General features: G+C 43.1%; 1 protein-coding gene across 1 annotated transcript; it reads left to right on the forward strand.

Moving 5' to 3' along the window:
* Window positions 1-3: 3 nt before the first annotated feature.
* Window positions 4-24930, forward strand: LOC308400598 (rab3 GTPase-activating protein catalytic subunit-like; the record flags this gene model as incomplete). Its single annotated transcript, XM_080888407.1, has 14 exons — window positions 4-23; window positions 448-576; window positions 849-920; window positions 1679-1752; window positions 2592-2680; window positions 2858-3030; window positions 7974-8028; window positions 8329-8664; window positions 10192-10419; window positions 11160-11250; window positions 14013-14116; window positions 14946-15061; window positions 15353-15455; window positions 24298-24930. 14 exons carry the CDS (start codon window positions 4-6, stop codon window positions 24529-24531), a joined length of 1824 nt encoding a protein of 607 aa, XP_080744533.1. The 3' UTR covers window positions 24532-24930.
* Between the last annotated feature and the right edge of the window lie 267 nt (window positions 24931-25197).

A 25197-nucleotide genomic window follows, 5' to 3' on the forward strand; every position in this document is an offset into this window, starting at 1 on the left:
TAGATGGAGACAACCTGGCACAGGTATTTTCTATACACTAAATTTCACACTGAAAAGCCTTGGTGGGAATTTTTGTTTCATAGAAAGTAAAGGAAAACATGTCTTGAGGTCTTTTTCCAGTGTTTTCAAAATTGTGTTTTTCACATACACATCAAAACTTCACACAGACAAACACACACACAAAACAACAAAATATGTCAAATTAGGGAGGGCAGAGAGCGCAGCCTTTACATTGTGTTATTGTAGAGTGACAGGAACTGCCTATGAGCTTCTAATCAAGCAGAAGTGTTGACGGAAAATCTATCAAAGGAAATACATTGATGAAAATCAAAGAAGAGAAATATTTATATGATGTTCCATTTTCCTGAGAGCTGATTGGCTTTGATGACCCCTTCAAGTACTACATGCTACTTTGTCCTGCTAGTTAAGCCTGCTGTCTGTTCTCAGGCCTCCTCCTGTTTCACTGCCATATATCCACCACCAGAGGGCTCCACTGACCTGCCTGCCGACATCAGAGCACACCCCTGTGTCATGTGACCTGGCAGGAGTAGCAAAGCTGGACTCAGACCTGGCCAGGCAAGTTCAAAGGCAGCTGTGGTAGAGAGAGTATATGGGCTCAAATTGTGCTCATAAATATTTTGTACTTGTAAATCAGGATTTGTGTGTGTATGGGATCAGAATGATGCCACCTTGAAATGAAACCGAAAAAAATATTGAAACTGAAAAAAATATTGAAACTGAAATAAATGTACAGCGCGGCTGCGGTCACGGACAAACTTGCATGTGTCTGTTCGGGAATGGCAGATGCTGAGAGGTCCAGCGTTTACATTACCGGCTATTTCAAAGTGACAGCCTGAGGTGTTCTTCAGTAAATTGGACTACCAGACAGGAGGACCTGAGGCCCCACCGTATTATTTTCGGTAAGTTAAATGTGTGTGTAAGCTAATCCGTAACTTAGGTCCTTAGGTGAGCACTCGGCTGTCGGGGAAACTTGTTTTGTAAAGTTCGTTTAGCTAACCCGTGCAGGTGAATGAATTTACCCTGACTAAAGAAATCAAGAGAAACGCACCGGGCTGCTCAGTGACTAACCACGGTTACTGTACTTTTATTATGAGTATTATACTGTAAGAGCAACAGGCTGGACTCTGCTTCTGCTCCTGTGCAGAGCTGATTATTAATAAGAAGCTCGGTATACAGACAAGGATAACACAGTACCCGGGCTAGAAAGACAACTCCAGTTTGAGGCGCATGTCCTCCTGACATTTGGTGTTTGTGTTAACGATCCAATGGAAAAGCTTTGATGGGAGTGAGCTGTTCACTTGCACTATAGCACACAAAACGCTGCGCTGAGCACTGAGTGTTGCATCCGTGTACACACTGCATTGCTTCATATTTCACTCGTAAAGTAGGAAATGGGTGGAGCAGTTTATTAAAAGGGTAAACGTACATGGGTTTGATTGTAAGGCCCAAACAGAGCTGGCACAGGTCTAACAAGCTTGTGCATGAAGGGACAAACTGAGTGTGACATAAGGAAATGCTTACATGTGTAATTATCTTGATTACTGGTGAAGGACTACGTCACATGTAATCAAACATGACTCATTACTTATAAAAACCCTTTAACTAAAAGTGTATCAGAAACTCTCCTCTACTGTTTACTCTGTTTATCACCCAACAGTGACCTCGACCCTCTTCAAGCTCCTCACTGGTCAGTTCGAGTCAGGACGGCTGAAAATCCTCAGTGTTTACTGGGTAAGTTAAACTGATCAGTGGGACACTCAGGGGCAGAGACCATGATGCTTTGGGGCTGACCACAGAGGTTTTACTAGTCAGTACAGATTTCAAACACACCGCTACATACTACATTAAGGTCAGTGCATTAAGTGCACTGACCTTAATGTTGTATTTTTCTGGTTGCTAATACACTTGGATCCATTACAAACATACACATTGTTGTGTGATGTGTGAAGACTTTTTATGGCTTTGTTTTTTGTCCGAACAGCACAGAGGAAACTATTTCTAAGCCAAGAGGCTAAAATTCATGCACCAAATGATACGCAGCAGATAAGACGGATGTAATCAAGCTACCGATAGAAAGAACATAATCAAGGACAAATAAAGTGTCTTTTTTTCCTCATTGTTCTCTGTGTGGGCCTCCTACTTCCTCCGTGTGGTAGTTTGACTCGTACTGATGTGGCTCCTCTGCTTCTTTTCACAAACAGTTTTTCCTTCCTGGTCACTGTTGAGCCCGTCACACTCAGCAGCTCGAGCTAAGACAGCTTTGAATCTTAAAACTACAGCCGTAATTGCATTTATGTCTTAGAGTGCTGGCCACAGATATTGATCCCATCTGACAGCAGCTCAGTAAAGCACAAGAGCGTCGTCTTAAACAGGATATCAGGCAGCGTTCTTATTTTTATTGTCTACTTCTGGTCACATCCTGCTTTTGCCACTGAGCGATCAGCATCCTGTGTTTTATCATGAAGTGATGACTACGTGAGCTCCACTTGTTTAATTCTTCTAACATCTATAAAACAACAGAGTTTCTAAATGACAGACTTATTTATTTGTGTTTGTGTCTCTGTTTCCAGATGCTGCTGTGGAGAAGTCTGACTGTAAGAATAACACTCAGCTGTCCAACTCCAGTGGGACATCGGAGCAAGAGAAAACCTCTGATTATGTATGTTTGCCTCTTCACCACTCGCACACTCAAGGTTACACTCAGGTCAGGTCCAATATAAGTTTCAGAGTGAAGACGGGCTCAGTGCTGTCAGTACTTTGTCAGGATTTTTATTAGAATGTATTAAATTTGGTGTCCTGCTGTTTGATTTCATGCTGGTCTTTTCCCTCGTTGTAGAACCTTTTCCACCAGCTGAAGTCAGCCCCCAGTGACAGTCTGACCTACCGTCTGGCTCTGTGTGTGTGTCTGGTCAACTATTACTACGGTGGGCTGCGGGCTGTTGGACACCTCTGGCAGGAGTTTGTCCTTGAGTTGCGTTACCAGTGGGAAAATAACCATCTTATTTGTGGGTGGGTACCTCACAGGCTCGTGCTGCTTTGATTTTAAAGATGTCACACATATTAACATTTTCATTTTATAGCAGGTAAAATAAGTATTGAACACGTCAGCAGTTCTCTAAGCAAATATATTTCTAAAGGTGCTTTGATGTGAAATTATCACCAGATGTCGGTAACACAGGGACATTAAACACACAGACATTTATTTATTACTTTATACAAATGTTGGTGATGACAGTTCATGGCAGCTTCTGTATGGAGAAACCAGTCCCATCATTGCTCATGACTTTGACCCACTCACCACACAAACAGTCTATAAATCCCGAATGCTCCGTGGATCCTTCCCACAGATTCAGCTCAGGTGATTGGCTGGGCCGTTCCAGCAGCTTTACTTGATTTCTCTGAAACCAACAGTTTCCATTGGCTGTGTTTGTGATCATGGTCTTGCTGAAACATCCATCCTTGTTTCATCTTCATCATCCTGGTAGATGGCAGCAGATTTTAATCAACAATGTCTCCATTCATCCTTCCTGGAGTTAGATTTAATGGCTCAGTCCCTTTTGCAGCTTGTTATAAAGTTTTTATGCATAACTTTTCTAAGCAATCACACATTTTTTTGGGAACATCAAAATCATAATGCTCCCACCTCCAGACTTCAGTGTTGCTGTGGTGTTTTTGGGATGCAGCCACCCAAACACGGTGTGTTTACAGCATTCAGAGAGTTTTGCTCTTAACAAAGGCAGTCGCACTTTTCTCCTCTCCCTTAGCTTCCCTGCTTAGCCTCTTGTGTCCTTGTCTAGTCTCGTGTTTTTTGTATTACTTTTCCCTGGAACACTCTCTCACAGTCTGTTCTCTAAAACCTAAAAGAGGAATTATGGATTTGATCAACTGGTCCCTGAATGCAATTGACACCCCTTTCTCAACGAGAAGTCTGGGCTCGGGTGAGCCTGAGTGCTGAAGATATCTACCTATTCAGAACCATGGTAACAGGGTTCTGGCTGATCGGAGCTGGCTTGGCCCTGACTTATCGAAGAATTAAGAAAGCGGAACCGGCTGTTCAAACCCCCACAAGGCTGCCCGCTGGGATTCAAACGATGGGAAGAGGCGTGAGTTTCTCAAAATGAGCTCATTGAACGCAGCATGGATAAGATCTTGGAGAAGCTTACGGCTGCTGTGAATACTCAGAATAAGACTTCTGAGTGCAAATTGGATCACATCTTGGAGAAGCTCACTGCGGTCGTTGTTAACTTGTTATTTTCTGTTATACTGCGAGAGTACTGTTGCCCGCGAAGGGTTGTTGTTGGTGTGGAGAAAAATGGCGTAACAAATAAAGCGCTTGGAGTGAGACTACGACGTCGTGTCTTTGAGTTCTCAGAATCGGCTCTCTGAGCACAAGAATGACAACATCACGGAGCGCAAGTTTGATAACATCATGGAGAAGCTCACGGCTCTCCAACGGGAGATTGAGAGACCAGTGTCGGAGTGTTAGAACAGCTTTGAAATTCATATGAGCTGTTCGCACTAAAGTAAAAACCTCCATCACTTATGCGGATACCCCTTCGGCCCCAGCCGTGGGCTCAAGGCTGGAGCCGAACAACAACTCCCTGATAACGACTGTGTTTAGACTGTTCTTCCCACTCCATGCAAGGCCACCTGGGTTGGCTGGAAGACTGTTTACTTAGCCTGGCAGGGAGGAGGACACTGTCTCAGCTGAACTCTGGACACGCAAACGCTTACACAGACATATATATACACATGCAGATGTACACTCCTCCCCCCTCCAAACGCCTTCGACGCTTATTCCCCTCCGATGCTGACGGTGGATCAAGGAGACCAGCGCACGCAGGCCTGGATGTGCTGTCTACACTGGCTGTCTCTCACCCTTTACCCATCCCTGTTGCTTGTCATGTGTTTCTTTCGTGTATTAAGAGTTTTTTCATGTGCAGAGGTGTTTTTTTTCTGTTCTCAAACTGATCTCCCTGTTGGAGCTCAGTCTGGGGGGAGTTATTTTTTTCTCATCTTTCCTCATGTGGTGCATTTTCCATTGTTATGCCTCTCTGACCTGTCTTCCCCATGTGATGTTTGTGTCATGTATGTATGGTCAGAAGGGTAAGATGGCGCTGGCAAAGGTCGGCAGCCTTAACCCAATTTCCATTGGGGTCAGCCTTCAGGATCAATAAAGTTTTATTGAATTGAATTAAGTGACCAAACTATAAAGTTAAAGCGTATTGTTGTACCTATGCATTACACTGGAGCAGAGCTTACATACATTCTTACCTGCTTACACTCATCATTCATTCGTCAAACTGAATAAAATAGCAATAAAATAGGGTGGCTGCAGCTCAGGCGGTAGAGCGGGTCGTCTACTGATCGGAAGGTTGGTGGTTCAATTCCTGGCTTCCCCCAGGCTGCATGCCAAATATCCTTGGGCAAGATACTAACCCCAAATTGCTCTCCGATGCGTTCATCGGAGTGTGCGCGCGTGTGTGTGTGTGTGTGAGAGAGAGAATGTTACTTAGAAAGCACCTAGAAAAATGTGCTTGTGTGAATGGGTGAATGCACAAGTTGTGTAAAGCGCTTTGAGTGCTCAGAAGAGTAGAAAAGCGCTATATAAGAACCAGTCCATTTACCATTTAACCAGAGGAGTATTGCACTGGTTGGATGGCAGCAGCCATGGAGGGAGGGTGTAATTGTCCCGTGTTATGCTGGTGTTTTGTATTAGATGTAAGCTTACATTTGGCAGCATTAGTGAACATTATACTGAATGTTACACAGGAGTGTCTCAGGTAGGAGGGAGGCTCACTCGGTCCATTCACTGAGCTTAGTGTTCAGTGATCGATGGTCCAGGGGAAAAGCTGTTTTCTTAGCCTGGCTGTCCTGTTTCTTGAACAGGTGCTGTCCAGGATGAGATGAGATTTGATTGGCTCTCCTGAGACAGCGAGTGCTGACCATGTCCTCCAGGGAAGGAAAGGGACAGGCACTATTCTTCTGTGCTGTCTTAATGACCCACTGAGCAGTTAGCATACCAAGCTGTTAGCAGTAGGTGGGGACACACTATGGTGCTGTGGTAAAAAAGCCACCAAGACTTTCTTCTCCAGATGGTTCCTCCTCCTCCTCAGCATCCTGAGGTGGAGTCTTTGACTTTGGACCATGAGAGGTCCTCAGCTACGTGAGTCCCCAGGAACGAGGACACTCGCTGAACACAGTCTGCTTGATGTGGAGAGGAACGTGTTTCCCTCTGCTGAGGTCACATCTCCTTAGTTTTGATGGCGCTGAGCAGACGCTTGTGTTCATTGCAGCAGCCTGTCAGGTTTTTAACCTCCTGCCTGTTCGCCGTCTTCTCCACTGATGATTGTCGCATCATCAGCAAATGTAACGATGGTGTTAGAGGGGCAGGTAGGTGTGAACTCATGAGTGTACAGGAGAGCAGGCAAAGACGCCTGTGGATACTTTATGAATGCAGATGATAATATTCTGCCAGCGTTTCACAGACTTGTTCAGCAAACTTTAAACACACTTCACGCTTCTCTTTTTTTCTGTGGCTCTTGCGCACATATTGTTTTCTTTGAAACAGTCGTACCTGCTGATTCCAGGCCTTTCTGTGGCTCTTCATAACTGGGCCTTGACTCTTCTGATAATTCTTTTCACTGGTCTGTGTGAAATCTTGTGGGAAGCACCTGGTCGTGGCCCATTTATGGTGAAATAATATTCTTTCCACTTTACCAAAAGTGCGCTGGAACCTTCAGTAGTTCTACTGTGACCACTGCCACCAGCATGTTTTGCAAAAGTCTTGAGAGAGCTCGTTGTTTTTACCCGTCATGAGACGTTTCTTGTGTGAAACCTGAATAATGAGACCATCAGTTGGGACTGAACCAGCTGATATTTGATTTGATATTAATTGGCGAGGTCTGTGACGAGTTACATGACTCTTTGGTGGCAGGACTCCTGGGCTGGAGGTGCGAGTCCCACTGAGTCTGTGGATGTTGTTGGACTGTCCTGGTTTCCCACCTCGGGATAAGCAGACTACAGTAGCGGTTTCCCTTTCTAAGAAGTGGGACTAGGGGCTGAGCTTGAACTTGGGAATGATACTCCAAAGCCTCCCTGGAAGTCTGTGACTGGGTCAGTTCGTTAGTTGAACCTGAGGTTGAGGATATATTTTCAGCCCTGGAGCTCCTCTGTCAGATGGTGACGGCATACAAAGTATCTGGTACCACTGTCCTCTGTGTGCTGCTGCTGTTGGTCCGTCAGCTGTGGAGAGAGTGAAGAATAAGTGATAATGAAAAGTTGTTGTTCTCGTTGAACTCTGTTATTGCTGCTTTATTCGTGGCCAACACTCAGCAGATATTGGCACCAGCCGATTTCAGTCGGGATCTCAAAGGACTTCGTGGAAGAGCAGAACCTATTTGCAGACATTTGTGGGACCTCGTTAGACTGTTGACTTGGACACAGACAGAAGACAGAAACACATTTTGAGACCAGAGGAGATGGATCTGTCAGAGTGGGGGCCCCCAGGCTGTGGAGTGCTTTGCCTCCATCATTATGTTGCTTTGATTGCATTTATTTTTATAAACAGCAGCTTGAGACTCATTTATTTAGCCTGGCTTTGAACTAGATTTGTGCTGTTTCATATTATTGTGAAGCACTCTGTGGTTCTTATCCTGTGCCATATAAATAAAGTCAAATGCTGGATGTCTGTACTTTGTCCAGCTGAGCCGACACTTTAGAATCGGGCTTTGGTCTTGTTGTCAGTCATGTTGGATCTCCGTCCGTCTCTAATAACAGACAAATGACCAAAATGTAAAAATCCAAGTACATAATACCAGGCACAAAAGCCCCTGCAGTGTTTGTGCCGTGCTCTAACTAAAACTTTGCTTGAAATTGTTTAAGCAGTATTTGTTTCTCTGTTAACACACTGGTGTTCACTCATATCCATCTCTGTGCTTCCTAATCTGCAGGCTGGCAGGTGGAGCTCCTGATCTTCGCTGTTGTCTTTTGCATCAGAAGTTTCAGGTAGCCACACAGTGCACAAAGTGCAAGGACTAATCGAACGATTTAAAAGACAAAAAACAACATCATGCACATTTGTAGACTTGCAACTTTAATTCCAGTGGTTTATCAAAAGTGTTGTGTTAACTTTGATAATTGGAACGATGTTTAGGTGATAAAGAGAAAAATGAATTCTGAGAGCTGATGCTCAGTGTGATACAGCATCTTCAAACTCCCAAACACCTGTTTATGTCGTGTTGTCTGTTGAACACAAGTAGCAGTGTTATGTTTCCATGTGTGAAAAGAGTTTTTGTTCCTGGACAGATGCTGAATTGTTGTATCGAAAGGAAGAAGGCCATAGATGAATCTCACAAGGTACCCGAGGGGAAAGAAAAGGAACACAGGGTCTCAGGTGCCTGCCAGAAGAGCCGCCAAGGACCAGAGTGTGCAACCAGTGCTTCCAGTTCAACAAGAGAGATGTCTCAAGGAAAATCCTGGGACTCGTGGAGTGACAGCGAGGAGGAATTCTTCGAGTGCCTGAGTGACCAGGGCGAGACTGAGGCGACACAAGCTGAGGGCAGAGCTGAGGGCAGGCTGCACCCCTACAACAACATGACTCTGCTCAACTCTGCAGAGCCTCTCTATGTTCCCGTCACACAGGTCAGAGTCACTGCCTCACTGTGCAAACATCATATGCTGTTATTTATTCCAAATACAGCATGTTGAAAATAATAGTCGGGGTCACACGGGGTGGAGCCTATCCCATACCATAGGGCGAGAGGCGGGGTTCACCCTGGACAGGTCGCCAGTCGCAGGGCGAACACAGAGAGACAGACAAACATTTAACCCAGGGGTGGGCAACTCCAGGCCTCGAGGGCCGGCGTCCTGCAGATCTCACCCTGTGTCAACACACCTGAATCAGATGGTTAGTTCAGCCTCTGGAGAACTTCCACGATAAGGATAAGCTTTATTTGTTGGTTGCCTGCAACTGAGATGACCTAATCGACCATACATACCATGTACAAACTTAACATTGGGGATACAGGTCAGGCTAACTAGCAACAAAGGATAGCCCTAACCCAAGACACTTTGAGGAGGTCATTTAGCCATTTAAATCAGCTGTGTTGGATCAAGGACGCATCTAAAACCTGCAGGACACCGGCCCTCGAGGCCTGGAGTTGGACACCTCTGATTTATGCTCTCATTCACACCTGTGGGCAGTTTAGAGTCAGAGTTAACCCAACCCCACTCGCTCCATGTTCAAAGACGTGCAGTTAATAATTAGAACTAAAAGAAAGCGGTTGTAACAGTACAGAGGCGACCTTTGTGTGACAAAACCATGAAAGCAGATCTCATATAAGTGGTTCACAGAAATGTCATTAAGCTCAGCTGAAGCTGACTGAGTCTGATATCTGTGCATCATGTTTCATTTTCAGGAACCGTCTTCTCTGTGCAGTTAATGAATGGGATATTAATGAATTAATAAAAAATGTCATGTAGGCTTTTACAAGTAAACTAGTGTGGAATAAGAGGACTGTTGATCAGCCTACGCTGTGGAAAGCTGTGACTCTGTCACTGACACGTGTGGCATGATGGATGCAGTCATGCTGGGAGAAGCTACGTGAGTGCAGAAACCTCTGATCACCAGACGATCACGTGGTCGTCAGTTTTCAAACAGCTCATTGCAGTTTTATAAATCATCTTCAGAGGTTATTTGAACCTTGTCTTTGCAGAGACCTGCAGACCTGAGGCAGTAATGCAGTGATAATGACCAGCACACAGTGTAAGTCATGCTGCAGCTGCCCTGAATCTACAGTGTTGGTTATTCCCACCATGTCTCTGTTTCTGATCCAGTGTGGACGAGCTCTTTATTCAGTCTGAACTGGTTTTAATACTAAAATACAATTGATTTGTTATTCATAGATTTTCAGATTTACTCTTACACAAAAAAGTAAAACATTTTTGTTGCCAGATCACACGTATTTACTTCCAGTCCTGAACAGAAGGAAATCGTTTTGATGCCTAAATGACATTTTATGTTCAGTGACAGCCTGGTGTGCTTGGGTCCATGAATGCAGTGGTGTCGTGAGTGGGCCCTGCTCGAGTCGTCAGTGCCAGTATGAGGTGTCAGTGAATATATTTACACATTACTTCATTTAAAGGACGAGTTTGTGTCTCTGTCCACAGGCAGCCAACCCCGGCTGTGTCCTGGAGGATTTTGTGCGCTGGTATTCACCTCGGGATTACGTAGAAGAGGAAGTGGTCAATGAGAAGGGCAACACGATGGTGACGGGGACACTCAGTCCCAGGATGAAGATCCCAGGCAACATGTGGGTGGAGGCTTGGGAGACTGCCAGGGTCACACCTGCACGACGCCAAAAAAGACTTTTTGATGACACCAAGGAGGCCGAGAAGGTCTGAAGCAGGTCGTTCGTTTTGCCACATGCGTGTTTTAAGCCAAACGTGTTTACTAAGTGGATCACAAAGTGTTTTCATGAATGTTTCTGCTGATTTTCAGGATCAGCTTCTGCCATGGGACCGTTTTGGCTCATGTATGTTGAAGAAGTCAGTTTAACACAGATCTGTGCTCACAGACATGTTGAAGCATTTTCACATGTTGATGAAAAAGGATCTGATGCTGTCACACACGATGTTTAACTGACACACAGCAGCTCTCTGTGGTGTGATGGTGTTAAATGAAGAACAACTTTAAACCAGCTTCTATTAATGATCCGGTCGGCTTTATGGGAAAGGGACAAACAGTAACTGGGGTTGTTTCCTCACCCAAAGAGGGTCCTGGATTTGGACCCGGGCAGGTCCCTGCCAAGCGTTTGCATGTTCTTCCTGCACATATGAAAGCAGAGCTCGGAGCTCCAGTTTGCACCGTCACTGAAAATGTTGCCTGTCTTTTAAAGACATTGTTTATCCAAAAAGAGAAAGTTAAAAATAATGCTCACTGATAGTCTTATGACAGATTTAAAGATCTGGGTATGACTGGTCCCTCTGTGAATAACCATCATAGAGAAAGGTCACCGTTTATCTGGAGTCTTCTTCAGAGGCAGCCTGTTGGCTGTGCAAAAATATTCTGTTGATCTGAAAGAGCAAAAGGAAAACAGAAGCCAGGCAAACTAAACTTTTTGGGGGTTTGTCTTTAGGTTCTGCACTACATGGCGATGCAGAAACCTGCAGACCTGGCCCGTCACCTCCTGCCCTGTATACTTCATGCAACTATTCTGAAGGAAGAAGGTAAGTCCTCACCGTTTGGTTGAAAAACACGTTTATATGAAATAAAATCAGGGAAAATAACTCTAAGCCCACAGCAGGTAAATTACAGTAAGACCGAAATACAAAAAACTAAAGATATTAAAATAAGTACTAAGAAAATGAAATGCAACCCGAGATGTTAATGGAGAAAAAAAAACAGAAGCTGCATGAATAAAAAAGTAGAAATCTTGGACGCTGCCAGCATAATGCACAGCCTTTTGACGGGGCTCGCACACAAACACAAAGCAGAGGATGAAGCATCACCAAATATGTTTCCAAGCCAAAGAAGATAAGATGAAGCATACCTGCGCAGCGGTGGGTGATGAGGAGAGGCCGCAGCGTGTCTGTCTTAAAGTGCAAGTTTGTGACAGTTTAAAGCTTAACAAGCTAAGACGCCAAACATCCAGAGCACAAAGACAAGTCAGAGGGCTTTTTCAGACACACTTCTAAACCGTCGTGCTCAACAGTGTCTCTGCTAAAACTGCGTCTGTGCTCTGCTCCTGTAAAGTTGCCTATCGAGTGCTTAATGATAAGGTGCATGGTAGCTGCTTTCCTCTGCAGGTGGACAAAGGAATGACTTCTCTGCAGACAGGCTCCTGGCAGAGCCACTGCAGAGGAACTCTTTACAATCACTGACTGTGAAACGTGAGGACTGTGTGGGGATGTGCAGACGGGGGCGCGACGGCTGGGAAACGAGGAGGGCTGCAAGTGGATGCACTGTATGATACACGCTGGCGTCTACACAGCTCAGTCCTGAGCTGAGTGATGTAATGACTGATTGCATCGACACAGTCATTACATCAAAATACAACCCCTTTTTTTCGGCACTGAAGCGAAACAGGCTCCGCCCACACAGCCGTTCTGTATCACAGCTGTGATGCAAAAAGATTTGGGCACCACTGGTATAGAGTGAATGGAACCCAGAACCTGGAAGTGTCCAGTGATGTGAGGGTAAAGGACGTCTCACTGTGTACTTTGGTGCACAGATGAGTTTGTGGTCGGTTCAGTGAATGCAGCCCATGAGCTGCAGAAAAAGCCCAAATCCTGAGCCCCCCAAGATTTGGGCTCAAGATGTGTTCTGCACTGCAGGCCCTTGGACTCCATCAGGGTTTGGGCCAGTTTTGAGCTCTTATAAGTATCAGAGATGGACACGTGATGTTTTCAGGGCTGCGTAGGCATGATGGGTAGAACATGACCCTGGTGTTAAAATGCAGGTAAATGTGATTTAGTTTGTTTACTCTAACTAGCTACCCAACCCTCACTGTGAAAGGAGCCTGGAAAGTTTCCCCAGCATGAATTTCTTTCAGTCAAGTTTTCTCCAGTAATGATCAGAAATCAGATAAAACCCACTCTTTATTTTATTCTACACACAATAAATTGATAATTATTCCAGGATACAGAAAAGTCTAGATTTCGTCTTCAGACTGTCACATCTGGAGCAGGGCATAATTTGAATTGGTTTTTAGAAGAAGCTAAAGATCTTTCAGTCGTGTTGCTGTTGTTCCCTGACACCTGCAGTGCAACCATTAATTTAGCTAATGAGAGTTCACGTATAATTATAACAGGTCTTAGTTTCTGGATCGTCTCTAAGTTGACGGTATACTGCTAAGACCAGTTCTGAGTCTAGAGACAGCCAATGGTAAGGACTAGTAAGGACATCACTGAGGAGAGTTTTCTAGTACTTTGGAGAAACCTCAATCAGCTAACGTCCTGCTGTGATACTCAGACCTTTTCTCTAATTAAACCAGAAAGCTAGTTTTCATTTATTCTGTAATATCCCAGAATGTTTCAGCAGGTCAGAAATGCTTTGGTGCATATCCAGGTTGTATGCAAATTAATTCTGATTAAGTCTGGACTACAAAATACAAAACATAGCAACAATAATGTCCTCGTTTCACTTCTTTAAAAAATGTATTTTGATCTTATGACACTTACTAAAAGCTTTACTTCCAGAGGTTGACAGAGACGCTCCGTGCTGATAACACGTGAATGTGTGAAGGTTTGTATCATATCTATCTAATAGACTCCAGTTTGTGCATGTAAATGGAGAGTCCTCTTCACACACTGAGGTTATTATGGAGTTCCACAGGGTTCAGTGCTAGGACCAATTCTGTTTACATTATACATGCTTCCCTTAGGCAGCATCATTAGAAGACATAGCATACATTTACACTGCTATGCTGATGACACCCAGCTCTATCTGTCCATGAAGCCAGATAACACACACCAATGAGTTAAACTGCAGGAATGTCTTAAAGACATAAAGACCTGGATGGCCGCTAACTTTCTGCTTCTTAATTCAGATCAAACTGAGGTTATTGTACTCAGTTATTGCAGATGGCCCCGCCCCTCCCTGAGCCTGGCTCTGCTGAAGGCTTCTTCCTGTTTAAAGGGAGTTTTTCCTTGTGCCAAAGCACATGTGGGTATATTCCTGGACAAAAGGCTTAGTTTCTATTTGCAGATGTGTTCTGTGATCCTCTGAAATAGCTGGATTAATTAACTCCAATAATAATCCATCAAGACTTTGTGGATATGTTTTAATCTCTGTAAAGATTATTATAAAATGTTGTGAAGGTTTTGTTTATTTCAAAAGGATCTGTATTAGTAAGATAATAGTTTGCAGGTTTACTCGATTTTAGGCTTTTTCTCATGTTAACAGTAATTGAGGTTACAAACGTGGCAGGTCTTTCTTTTAATCACAGCTTTCTGTCACTCTGGAAACACTGTCATTTCTTCTCTTTCAGAGTCTGCTGAAGATATTCCATCAGTGCAAAAAACCATTCAGCAAGCTACAGTTCAAGCGAGCAAGCTCCTGCAGTCCCCCAACCAGGACTACAAGAAGTTAGAGGTCAGTGAAAACTCGACCAGACTTTCCACAAATAATTCAGTTTAAAAGAAAGTATCATTAGATTCACCCAAAAAAGTTTTGTTTTTAAATAAATTATTGATTGATTGTTAACTGTGTTTTTGTTGTAGTTGAGTATGTGCTGTACATGAGGTGTACGTAGACTGGACAGTGTGCACCATGGCTGAGAACTTGGCTGATAATTATTATGGCCATTGATGGTTGAACCATGAAAACAGGGGTGTGGTGCAGTGGGATTGTAGTGGGAGCTGGAGTAATAAACTCCAGTGCTTCCTCAGTGATGGCTAACTTTTTTCTAAACCTAGGTAATTCCTTCGGCTGTTCCCACCTGGGCTCAAAGCTTTTATACTCTGCTGATATCGGATGTGTTTATCAGTGATCGAAAACAGAGACTGAGATTGTTATTATTGAGTTTGATCACACGTTAGGTGCATTAAACATATGCTTTAATACTGTCCTAAAGTCTGAGAACAATCATCACTTCTTCACATATAAAAATGTTCTTCTCACTAGCACTCAGTATCCATACAGCCCCTTTTCTTTGAATAACACTGTACAGCTGCACAGCTAAACCCCACCATGTTAGTTCGGCTTGACTGGACAGTCTTGTTGTGTAAAAGCATTCTTGGCTTTCTCAAAGTACATTTAAGTATGCCATGTATCCACTGTGACTCCAAACACGCCTTTTACACCCCGAGACTCAGCCTATAACGTTCCACGTAGGAAAAACCACGTATGTGTATAAATGTGACAGTCTTGGGGTCTCATGCTGTCAGGATTGAGCAGACAGTTGTTCTTGTCCTGTGTGCAGGATTTCATTAACCAGCTGCTGAGCATGGAGACAGTCATCACTCAAGCTCGCTCGCTCAAGGCCAAGTTCTCCGTTCCTGAGGACGACAGCGGAGAGGCTGCTGATGAACTGAAGAAGTGAGTCGCAGAGTTTGAGCTGCGCTCACTGACAGCTTTGTTTGTGCTGTTGGTAACATGTAACCGTCTTCACCGTCACTATAGATAGTTAGTCAGTAACAGGTTGTCACGATGAATCTGTTTCACAAAGACGGCGTCTGAAGGATCACAGTCAGTTCACACGTTTCTTTCTCGCTCATGTTGGTGGTCTTATTTTATAGTTTTGGTGTCTTCAGGTTTTACATGTTCTTATTTAAGTGTTTTGTTTTGTGGGAATATTGTAACATTTTCCACATTGTGTGTTGTCTCTAGGTTTGTGAGCTCCCTGCTGGAGGAACCAGAGGTGGTAGTGACAGGAGCAGGCCAGGGCCTGGCTGGCAGTATAATCCACGGACTCTTCATCAGTGCTCAGAGGGTAACTCTCACTCTGCCTCCGTGTCCTTCCCACGTCTTGCTGTCAGTTTCATGTATACAGTCATGTATTTGTCATCTATAGAGACATCTTTAGAGGTACACACACACACCAGTCAACCACTTATTCAATATCAGCATCAAGAATAGGTCGGTGTCCCGGTCCTAGAACAAGACATGAAGTCAGCGCTGTTTTATTTTGTTGTGGGCAGTCTGAGGCACACCTGTGCACTACTCATGATGTCAGATCAGCATCCTGATGTGGCACACCTGTGAGGTGGGATGGATTATCTCAATATAGCAGATGTGCCCACTACCACACATTTGGACTGATTTGTGACCACTGTTTGGGAGGGATGGTTATATTGTGTATCTGGAATGAATTTTAGGTCTCTACGTCCATCCCATGGGGAATGGGAGCAGTAACAAAGGTGTTGCGTTTATATTTTTGTTGAGTGTATATACTTCATGTAGATGAAACTGGAAGGACGTGGTCAGCACTGATGTAAAGACGCAGTGTTTTCTGTCAGTGTCAGGAGAGTCTGCTCTATTGTAACGTTGTTTCTTCCTGAAACACACAATTGCTGCTGCTGTGCTGTGAAGCACGTTCAGAGCTATAAGAACCAGTCTGTTTAACTATCAATGAAAAATGAAGAATTATCAGTTTGACTGTGTGACAATTCTGCAGGAACAAAGTTGTGCAGCTCTCTCCACAGTGGAGCAGATCTCCTTCCTGTCTTTGACGCTTCTTTTTCTCTTTCTGCAGTAACAACTATTAATGTGCATTTGTATATGTTTACAGTGTTAGCAGAAACAAAGCTTTGGTGGCCGTGACTCCAGAGATGGAGCCGAGTATCTAATCGAATCATCGGTTTGTTCTTTAAGCCTTAAAAGTGTCCATGTGCTCCACACTGGATCCCAGATTGACTCTGATGCATCAACTGGAACATGAATCCAAAATCCTGCTCCTCACATACAAGGTCTTAAATAATCAGGCCCCATCTTATCTTAATGACCTTGTAGTACCATATCACCCTATTAGAGCACTTCGCTCTCGCTCTGCAGGCCTACTTGTTGTTCCTAGAGTATTTAAAAGTACAATGGGAGGCAGAGCCTTCAGTTTTCAGGCCCCTCTTCTGTGGAACCAGCTTCCAGTTTGGATTCAGGTGACAGACAAAACTTTCCTCTTTGATAAAGCACATAGTTAGGGTTGGATCAGCAACCTTAATTAGTCTGCAATAGACCCTGTGCACGAGAAAATGCTAACTTCCTGTTTTAAGATCGGATGCAGGGTTGTACATTTCCGGTAGCTTTACTTTGCGGTCAATTGCTGCTGCAAAGATGGACTCCAAAATCATGTCCAAAATATGAAAACAGAAAGATGGCGTTAAGTTACAAAGAGCAGAAGGTGGGAACACTCACCACTGCTGTGTCATAAAAAAAATCAAATGATCAGTTTTGAGGTTTGAAGCGTGCAGATCGATTGGTGGTTTACATCACTCAACACAAGCAGAACTGCATTACAGAATCAGAAGCACATCTCTGTATTGATTGATTGATTGGTAATTTATTTCAACATGTGAACAATATACAAGTACATTTAGAAAAGAAATAAGAGAGAAAAAAATACTATACAAATTACATACAAAAAAAACATTCTGATTAATTTACATGTATAGTGACAGTTCTTATGATTTAAACAGGCAGATGTTCAGCATTCAAACTACAGGTGAACAATAGTCAAAGGTTTCCCTGCTAGTCAAGTACACACCTACACAGCATGTCAACAAACCGTGGTAAGGGTCTCTATGCATGAGTATTTACGAAGGGTATGTTGTGACGTACCTTTAAAATTACAGCGGTCCCTCGCTATAACGCGGCCTCGCTGTTTCGTACATTTTTTTTGTGCAAGTTTGCATGCTTTTTTTTTTTTTGCGCACAGCGCTTTGTGTTCTGCGTCCTGATTGGCTGCAGACTATTGTTGATCTCCTCCGTGCCGTCTCTCCTGTACAGTACAGAATCGCTGATTCATTGATTCATTGATGTTGAATTATCTCTCAGCTGCTCTGTTCTCATGTGCTGGACCTGAAAACACGGTTTGATCTTTGGTTTCTGTAATACTGGACTTATTTGTCTACGAAGGTTTGAACTTTGAGAGCTTAAACAGGAGAGAAACGTGTGAAAATGTTCATGTCTGTCTGAGTGTATAAAGTGTGTAGTGACGGGTTTTACCTTAACACATCTATAATAATTGTAAAAAATAAAGTTGGCTACTTCAGATTTCACCAATCGCAGGTTATTTTTAGAACGTAACTCCCGCGATAAACGAGGGAGCGCTGTATACAAATACTGAGAAGTATAAAATTTGAATCCTGTCTCTCTCTGAGGCGCGGGGGGAAAAAATATCGACAAGTCGATCAACATCATCTACAGATACATTCGACATCTCGAGAAATGTAAATCGCCACTTGATTCGTCCATTTGGTTGAAAAACCCGACCGTGAACAAGGAGCGAATATCACACCGGAAACTAAGCGCTATGCCCTGGAAGTAGCATATGCTAAGGCGCACAGGTCTAAGTTATAGGTCTAAGTTCCCCATAATGCACTGGGTGTTTCTTCTTCACTCAACATGTGTTAGTAGACCTCTCTGCATTCAGTCCGTCTGCCCCTCATCTATCGATGGATGTTAGAGGCTTTGGTTCCCACTGTCGCTCACAGACGGTCACCTAATGTTTCCTGTGTAACTGCAGGGTCTTTGCCTTATAACATAGAAGCAGCTTGAGGTAACTGTTGTTGTGATGCTGTGTGTGTGTAATAAAGCTCCCTTACTGACAGTGGGTCACCACAGCTTGTAGCTCCATGTATTTGATGTGGCACGTTTGCCCTCGCTGACACAACCCTAAAGGGATTTGTGTGTATGAATAAAGTTTATTGTTCATACAGTTCATTGCTGTATGTCTGTGAAAGGCTGAATGAGGGTTGTAGCTCCCTCAGCAGCTGTGGAGCGATGGCTCGTGGTCACCTGATTCAGCCCTGGAGATGTGGTTGGTTAGACACGCTGCTTTAGTTTACACAACAACAACAACAATCTTTATTTATAGAGCACATTTAAAAGCCTTGGGCATACCAAAGTGCTTTACATAAAACAATAAAAGGTTCAAACATTGATAACGGATAAATAAAAATAAGGAGTTATGTTCATAGATAAAAGCTACCAATAAGAATGACTACAGCACATGGGTAATAGCAAGATAAAAGCTGTACCACCATAATAAAAAACACCAATAGAAAGATAGGAGGGAATTAATACAAGAGGTCAATAGGTCACAGCAACCAAACAAACAAACCAGCAATTAAAAGGTGGAGAAGGCAAGTTTAAAAAGATATGTTTTAAGCTGTGATTTAAAAGAATGAATAGAATCAGATGCCCGGATGCCAATCGGGAGATTGTTCCAAAGCACAGGTGCAACAAGAGCAAACGATCGATCACCTCTAGTCTTAAGTCGAGATCTGGGCTGAGCCAGCAGTAACTGTGACGATGACCTTAAAGCCCTGGCAGGAGCATAAGGGTTTAAAAGGTCCTTAAGGTAGCTGGGTGCAGTGTTGTTAGTAATTTTAAAAGTAAACAACAAAATTTTAAATTGAATACGATATTTGACAGGCAACCAGTGCAGATCGGCAAGGACAGGAGTAATGTGGGCAAACTTGCTGGTTTTAGTTAGAATGCGAGCTGCAGCATTCTGAACTGTCTGTAATCTCTGTAAAAGGGAAGAGTGGAGACCACAATAAAGTGAATTACACTTTATTGTGAATTACACTACACTACAAACCACACTCACCTGTTTACACTCCTTTTGTGTTACAACCACCTTGTTACACTCAAACACCAGATGATGCATCTGAGCCAACTAAGGATTCACTGAGACTGAAGAAGCTCGAGATCATAAGAATTTGAGGCTCAGCTGATACAGTATCATAGGAGAATCCAACCATTGTATGTCAAGAGACTATAGGCAGTGAAAGCTCCATCTGGAGGAGGAACGACGTGGTTCAGAGCGTTGCCTCCTGCAGCTGGTGACATGTTCAGATTTCAGCTCTGTCGGTTAGAAAGTCTGTTTTTGTTTTTCATCTGTGTGTTGCTCTTTCATCCTTTTCTTCTTCCTGTTTCTTGCATCAGGCTGGCTGACTTCACCACTGATGAGGTAACCATGAGCAGTAAGCCTCGTGTCGCTCACAGTTACATTTAACATAGTGCGATAAACACACTCAGTCATTATAAGGTACATCCTCTCTAAAGGTTCACATAACAGACAAACAGGATAATAAAAATGATCTGGTTCTTTGCAGCGTCCTGAGATGAACAACACACGACATTATTACACGTCTCAGTATTTGTTACACTGAACACAAATATAAACACAACACTTTTGTTTCCATGAGCTGAACCGGATCCTGACTGGTTTTGCGACATGTGTGTCATTGTGCTACACATGTACGGCATATTTCAGAGTGGCCTTTTATTGTGGGCAGTCTCAGACACACCTGTGCAATATTCATGCTGTCTAATCAGCACCTTGACATGCCACACCTGTGAGGTGGGATGGATTATCTCAGCTAATGAGAAGTTCTCACTAACACACATTTAGACAGATTTGTGAACAGTGTTTGCGAGCAATGTTCCCTGTAATGTTTCATGTGTCTGAGCGAACACACAAACTCCCTGAGCGTCCCTTGGACCACTGTGAGTAACAGCAGACGTGTGCACTGTGGTCACGCCAGCATCCAAGTTACATGTTTATTAAAATAATCAAATTACAGCATTTACATTTATGTTAGACTACTTTTAATTAATGCTTTAGCCCACTTACAATGAAAATTAAAACAATCTTCTTCATGACCTGTGCAGCATGTTAACACTAATGGAAGTAAGAATAACTTGAACTTCAATTTTGAAAACACAACTTTCTTTAAATAAAGCTCTGACTTGTATTATGAGTCTGTGGTCTGGGAGAGAGTCTGTAACTCTGTCTGCAAAATACAGTAAATAATGACCAATGTTGGGCAATTAATTATATAGTTACTTCTTCAAAAAAGTAACTGAGTTTTGCAAACAGAGTTTTTTGCAGCTGTTTACCTAAAAATGCAGCCAAGGCGTTTTTAAACAAACATTTCAAACTATTTACAGAACAATCAGCTGTTTTGCATCAAATCTGATGCCACACAAATTATTTGTGCCGCTCCAAAAAATAATTTCTGTCCACTATGAGATGAAGGAGAACAACAGCCTGATACCTGCAGGCCTGACAACAGGAGATGTGTCACTGCTGTAACACCTGTAACACTCAGCAGTCGCCTCATTGTTCTGACACACACAACAAAACTATTGACTACACTACACACTAACTACACAAGATTTGTGCTAAACTTGGCAATCGCATCTCAAACACCGCCGTCACTCCTAAAACTTCCCCCTTCCTAAACAACTAAATGTCATGTTGCCATATCATTTTTTGATTGGTCGACATGGTGCATTTTTCGACCAATAGGAAAGGCTGGTGGGGGTTTGTTTTGGTGTTGTTTTGGCTCACAGGCTTTCGAGCGTTTTCCTTATAAAACGGCGTTTTTACCGTTTCTTCCCGCAGTAAATATAAACAACGACAGTATTCAGGAAGAAAAACAAACATTGCAGATATTTTTATCATAACTCTGGTTTTACGCGGCCGATCAACACAATTTAAAAACTGGTATAAAGTCCACACTTTGTCCGTCAGTTGTTCCGTCTGTCCTGCTCACGTCTCCAATGGTTGTACACGCCACATCAGCCGCTTTGCTAAAACACCGGTGTCGCACATAAGGACGCTGTCATAGCCTGTCAGCCACGTTGATCAGCTGCGTATATACGAATGTGAATCGCGTGATTGGCTGGACTACGGGATAAGGTGGCCTCGTTCTGATCCCATACGGGAGCAGCCAGTCACTGACTAACACTGCAGAACAGAATTGTTAAAGTTTTCATTTTAATTTCAATTCAGGTGATTTTTTTTTTTTTGTGCGCAACGCAGATTTTCTGTGCAGAGCCCGTGCCAGCAGTGCACAATTGTGCCAGCAGTGCGCAATTGTGCACGCGCGCAGCTTAGAGGGAACATTGCTTGCGAGTGTCGGGTCTTTTGTGTTTGTAGAAAATGTTTCATATCTTTGAGTTCAGCTCATGGAAAACAGGAGCAAAAACAAAAGTGTTGCGTTTATATTTTTGTTCAGTGTAAATGATAAAACATCAGGTTTGACCCAGAATACAGTTTGATCCACATGATGGCGCTGTGAAAAGTGCGCGCTGTACTGGTGGCACCAGTGTCCCCAGCCCACAGACCAGTGCTGCCACTAATCGTCATTAGCAGCATCTAAATGCTGTTTAAAGGTGGACTTCATCTGTCACACAGGAGCAGTTTGGCTTCGCTTTGCTTAAATAATGACCTGGTGTATTTCTGTATACACACCTGCTAAGGATCAGGTGACTTTTATAATAAAAGGTTAATACGTAAAACCTTAAAAATAAAAAGGGCTGTTTTTAGCAGTATTTAGGCTGCAGTCTGTGTATTATGTCCATGATATTCTACATTACAGTAAAAACAGTAATTATATAAAGAACAGATGGATCAGGATCCTGTCTGTTCTTTACTATGATCTCAGCTGATAATGAGGCTTGAAAGAGACATGTTTGAACTTTTGCATTGATCAGACAAATAAGCCTGCATGTTTGCATGAGCTTTACCTTTAACTGTAAAACATGAAGCCTTTATTATTAAAAAAAACAAAACCCTTTTGGTGTCATACAGGTAAGAAAGCAGTGAAGCGTTTTTCTCTCTAACAGATGTTTCATCTGTTTTCTCTGCCGTTGCTCTGATGGGACCTGCAGGGTGTTTTTGGTGACGTGGAGGTTTGCACATGTTTCACTTGCTGCCTGTGGTTCATGTTCTAGTCCCACTGTGAAGCACATAGACGTGTCCTGACTTCCTGTCTGTCCCACACTCTGTTGTCTCTGTTTGTTGCTGCCAACAGTACAAGTCATCTTTGCAGATTTTACTGAATTAACAAAAACATGTTTACTGAAAGACTTATTCAGTAAACATTAGGGCTGGGCCATATTATACCGTTCACGGTAATACTGGTATAATGTTAGGCAATGATAGGAAAATGAAATATCGCGATAGAATGGGAGTAAAACGCGCATGCGCAGTGCCTTTGTTTTCATACGCACATGGCCGATTGTTGAGTGAAACAGATGAACCAGAATTGGTTTGTAAAAATGGTGCAACTTCAGTGATGTGGAACTGGTTTGGTGTTTGTCCGTCAGATACACGACAAAGCACATTTTTTTGCAGAACATGCAAGCGGCCGTCGTTACTGTCGTATTTGTCGGACTAAGATGCTCTTAAATCTGGGAGTAATCTGGGTCCTAAACTCCATATGGTTCAGGTCAAACAAACACTGCAGCATCACTTAGAGTTAAAAACTGTCTAAATTCTTTCATCTTTAATAAAACGATCAGCATTGCTGCTTTACCAGGTGTAACTATGAAGTTTAACTTCCAGGCATCCATGAAAACAAAAGTTATTACATTTAACGGAGTTAGAAGTTAGCAGGAAGCTAGCGGAAGTTAGCTCGCTAGTTTCGCTAGTTACCTAAGCATGATATAGCATGTTCTGACTGAGAGATTTCTGAAAAAATTCAAACGTACAGCTCTGCTACCACTTCCAACATAAATGAAGACAGGAAACTAAACAGCAGTGACGTTTGTTGGGTTACTGAAGTTGGGCTAGCTGGTATATAATGATGTGCTACGTGATCGCTAGCGACACAGCTATGTTAGCATAACATAAAGAGTGAAGCTGGAGGATGAACGCTAACACTTTTCCACTTATAAAAGTTAACGTGAAGGTTCCTGATGGTTAGAGACAAATACAATCGCATGGCAGGATGCTGTAAACGGACCAAACTTCAGTCAGGAGAACAACTGAGATAATCCATCCACAATACGAGGTTAGTCATTAATATACTGCAACAACATGGGAATAGAGCAGCTGCCAGAGAATTCAACATTAATGAATCAATGGTACAGAAGTGGAGGAAGAATGAGTTTAATAAAGTTTGATTTATCTGACTGCTTTGTTTCGCTTAATGTGCGTTATAATCCCGTGCACCGAAAACTACGTACTGCACACTGCAGTTTAATGTTGCAAAGCAGCTCTTTTTAACTTCAGTGGATATTATACATGGCTATGCTCAGGATATGTCAGCCCATTTCTACTGGAAATGCCTTTTGGTTAAACTTTCAGCAAGGAATTTGCATTTGCACTGTTACATTTTTATAAAGCTTTAATGTACATAAAAACCAGCTTCTTGTTTAAGTGAAAATAAATGGAAGGTTGTCTTTTTGCGCTAGTAATGTTGTGGAGTTGTATTTTGTCTCGCATCAATTATATCGTCAGTTATATCGTTATCGCAAATTTTCAAATATATATCGTGATAAATATTTTTGGCCATATCGCCCTGCTCTAGTAAACATGTTTGTTACACTGAGACTGAAAAAGAGATCCCTGTTTACGCTCATAGAAAACGAGCCTCTGTTTTACTTTATTGAAATCATTTCTAATCACAGACAGGATCAGCAGCGTGCAGCTGCAGTGAGGTGTTAGTAGAGGAGCTGTGTTTGTGAGCTGTAGTCTGGATCAGGTCTCTGTGGGAGACTCGGTTACAGTACTTCTGAATATCCACGTGTCCACCTCACACAGCACATTTCTTCAGAATCGGTTGCTGTTTGCTAACATTTGACCTTTGCCCTTTTAGGCTGCCCTTCTGGCGCCCGTCGATAAGGACTTGGGATCTGACAAGAAGCAAACTGGGGGAAGCAGCAGAGTACCAGACTTCCCTCCTCCAGCAGGCCGGGAGATCTTGTTGCGCACCTGTGTGCCGCGACCAGCAGCGTACTCCAAGGCGCTGCCTCAGCGGCTCTTCTGTGTCCTGATGAGGGAGGAGTTTAGGTTGACCGGAGCCTTTTCCACAGACACGTCCTTCTTTTAAGTCCTGTGAACAATTCACACCTGGGATAAAGATAAGTGAAGGACACAGGATGGAGACTTTCACATGTATGAACGTGGCCATGGAGTAAGATCATAGAAATACATTTCTTCATTTGTTTGCTTTATTTGTAAGAATGGTGCAATATTTCAGCATCTACGGCTCGCCCAAGCTTAAAAGCAGGAAGCAGTATATTACTGGCATTGATTAAGAAGCATTTATGGCTTTGTCTGGAAATATGTGAAACTACATCCTTCTCTGTATTCATAAATCTGCAGCTTCCTGCAGCTGTGATAAAACAGTTTCACACTAAAACCTTCATTTTACCTTCAAAGCTTCTCTTGATGCCTTTTTAAGGAAATGAAATTTGTCGTTAGGATGGAGTTCCCCATCCTGCACTCACCACACGCTAACACAACCTTCTCAACTCTGATATTTAGTAGATTATATTTCAGTTGCAGGGATTGGTCCTGATGGTAAACATGAGAGCCGGTGAGGACTTCATGGGTCGTTTCAGCTGAGCTCCATCCTCCAGCATGTCCTGCTGCTGGATTAACACACAGCTGTTTGTTTGCATCCAACCAGAACCAGACCGTGCAGATCTTATTCCTGTTCATAAGCTGATTGTTCAAACATGAAGCTCTTTGACGTTGTATAAAAACTGAAACG

Source organism: Rhamphochromis sp. 'chilingali', assembly GCF_963969265.1.
Source record: "Rhamphochromis sp. 'chilingali' genome assembly, chromosome: 1".
NCBI lineage: Eukaryota > Metazoa > Chordata > Actinopteri > Cichliformes > Cichlidae > Rhamphochromis > Rhamphochromis sp. 'chilingali'.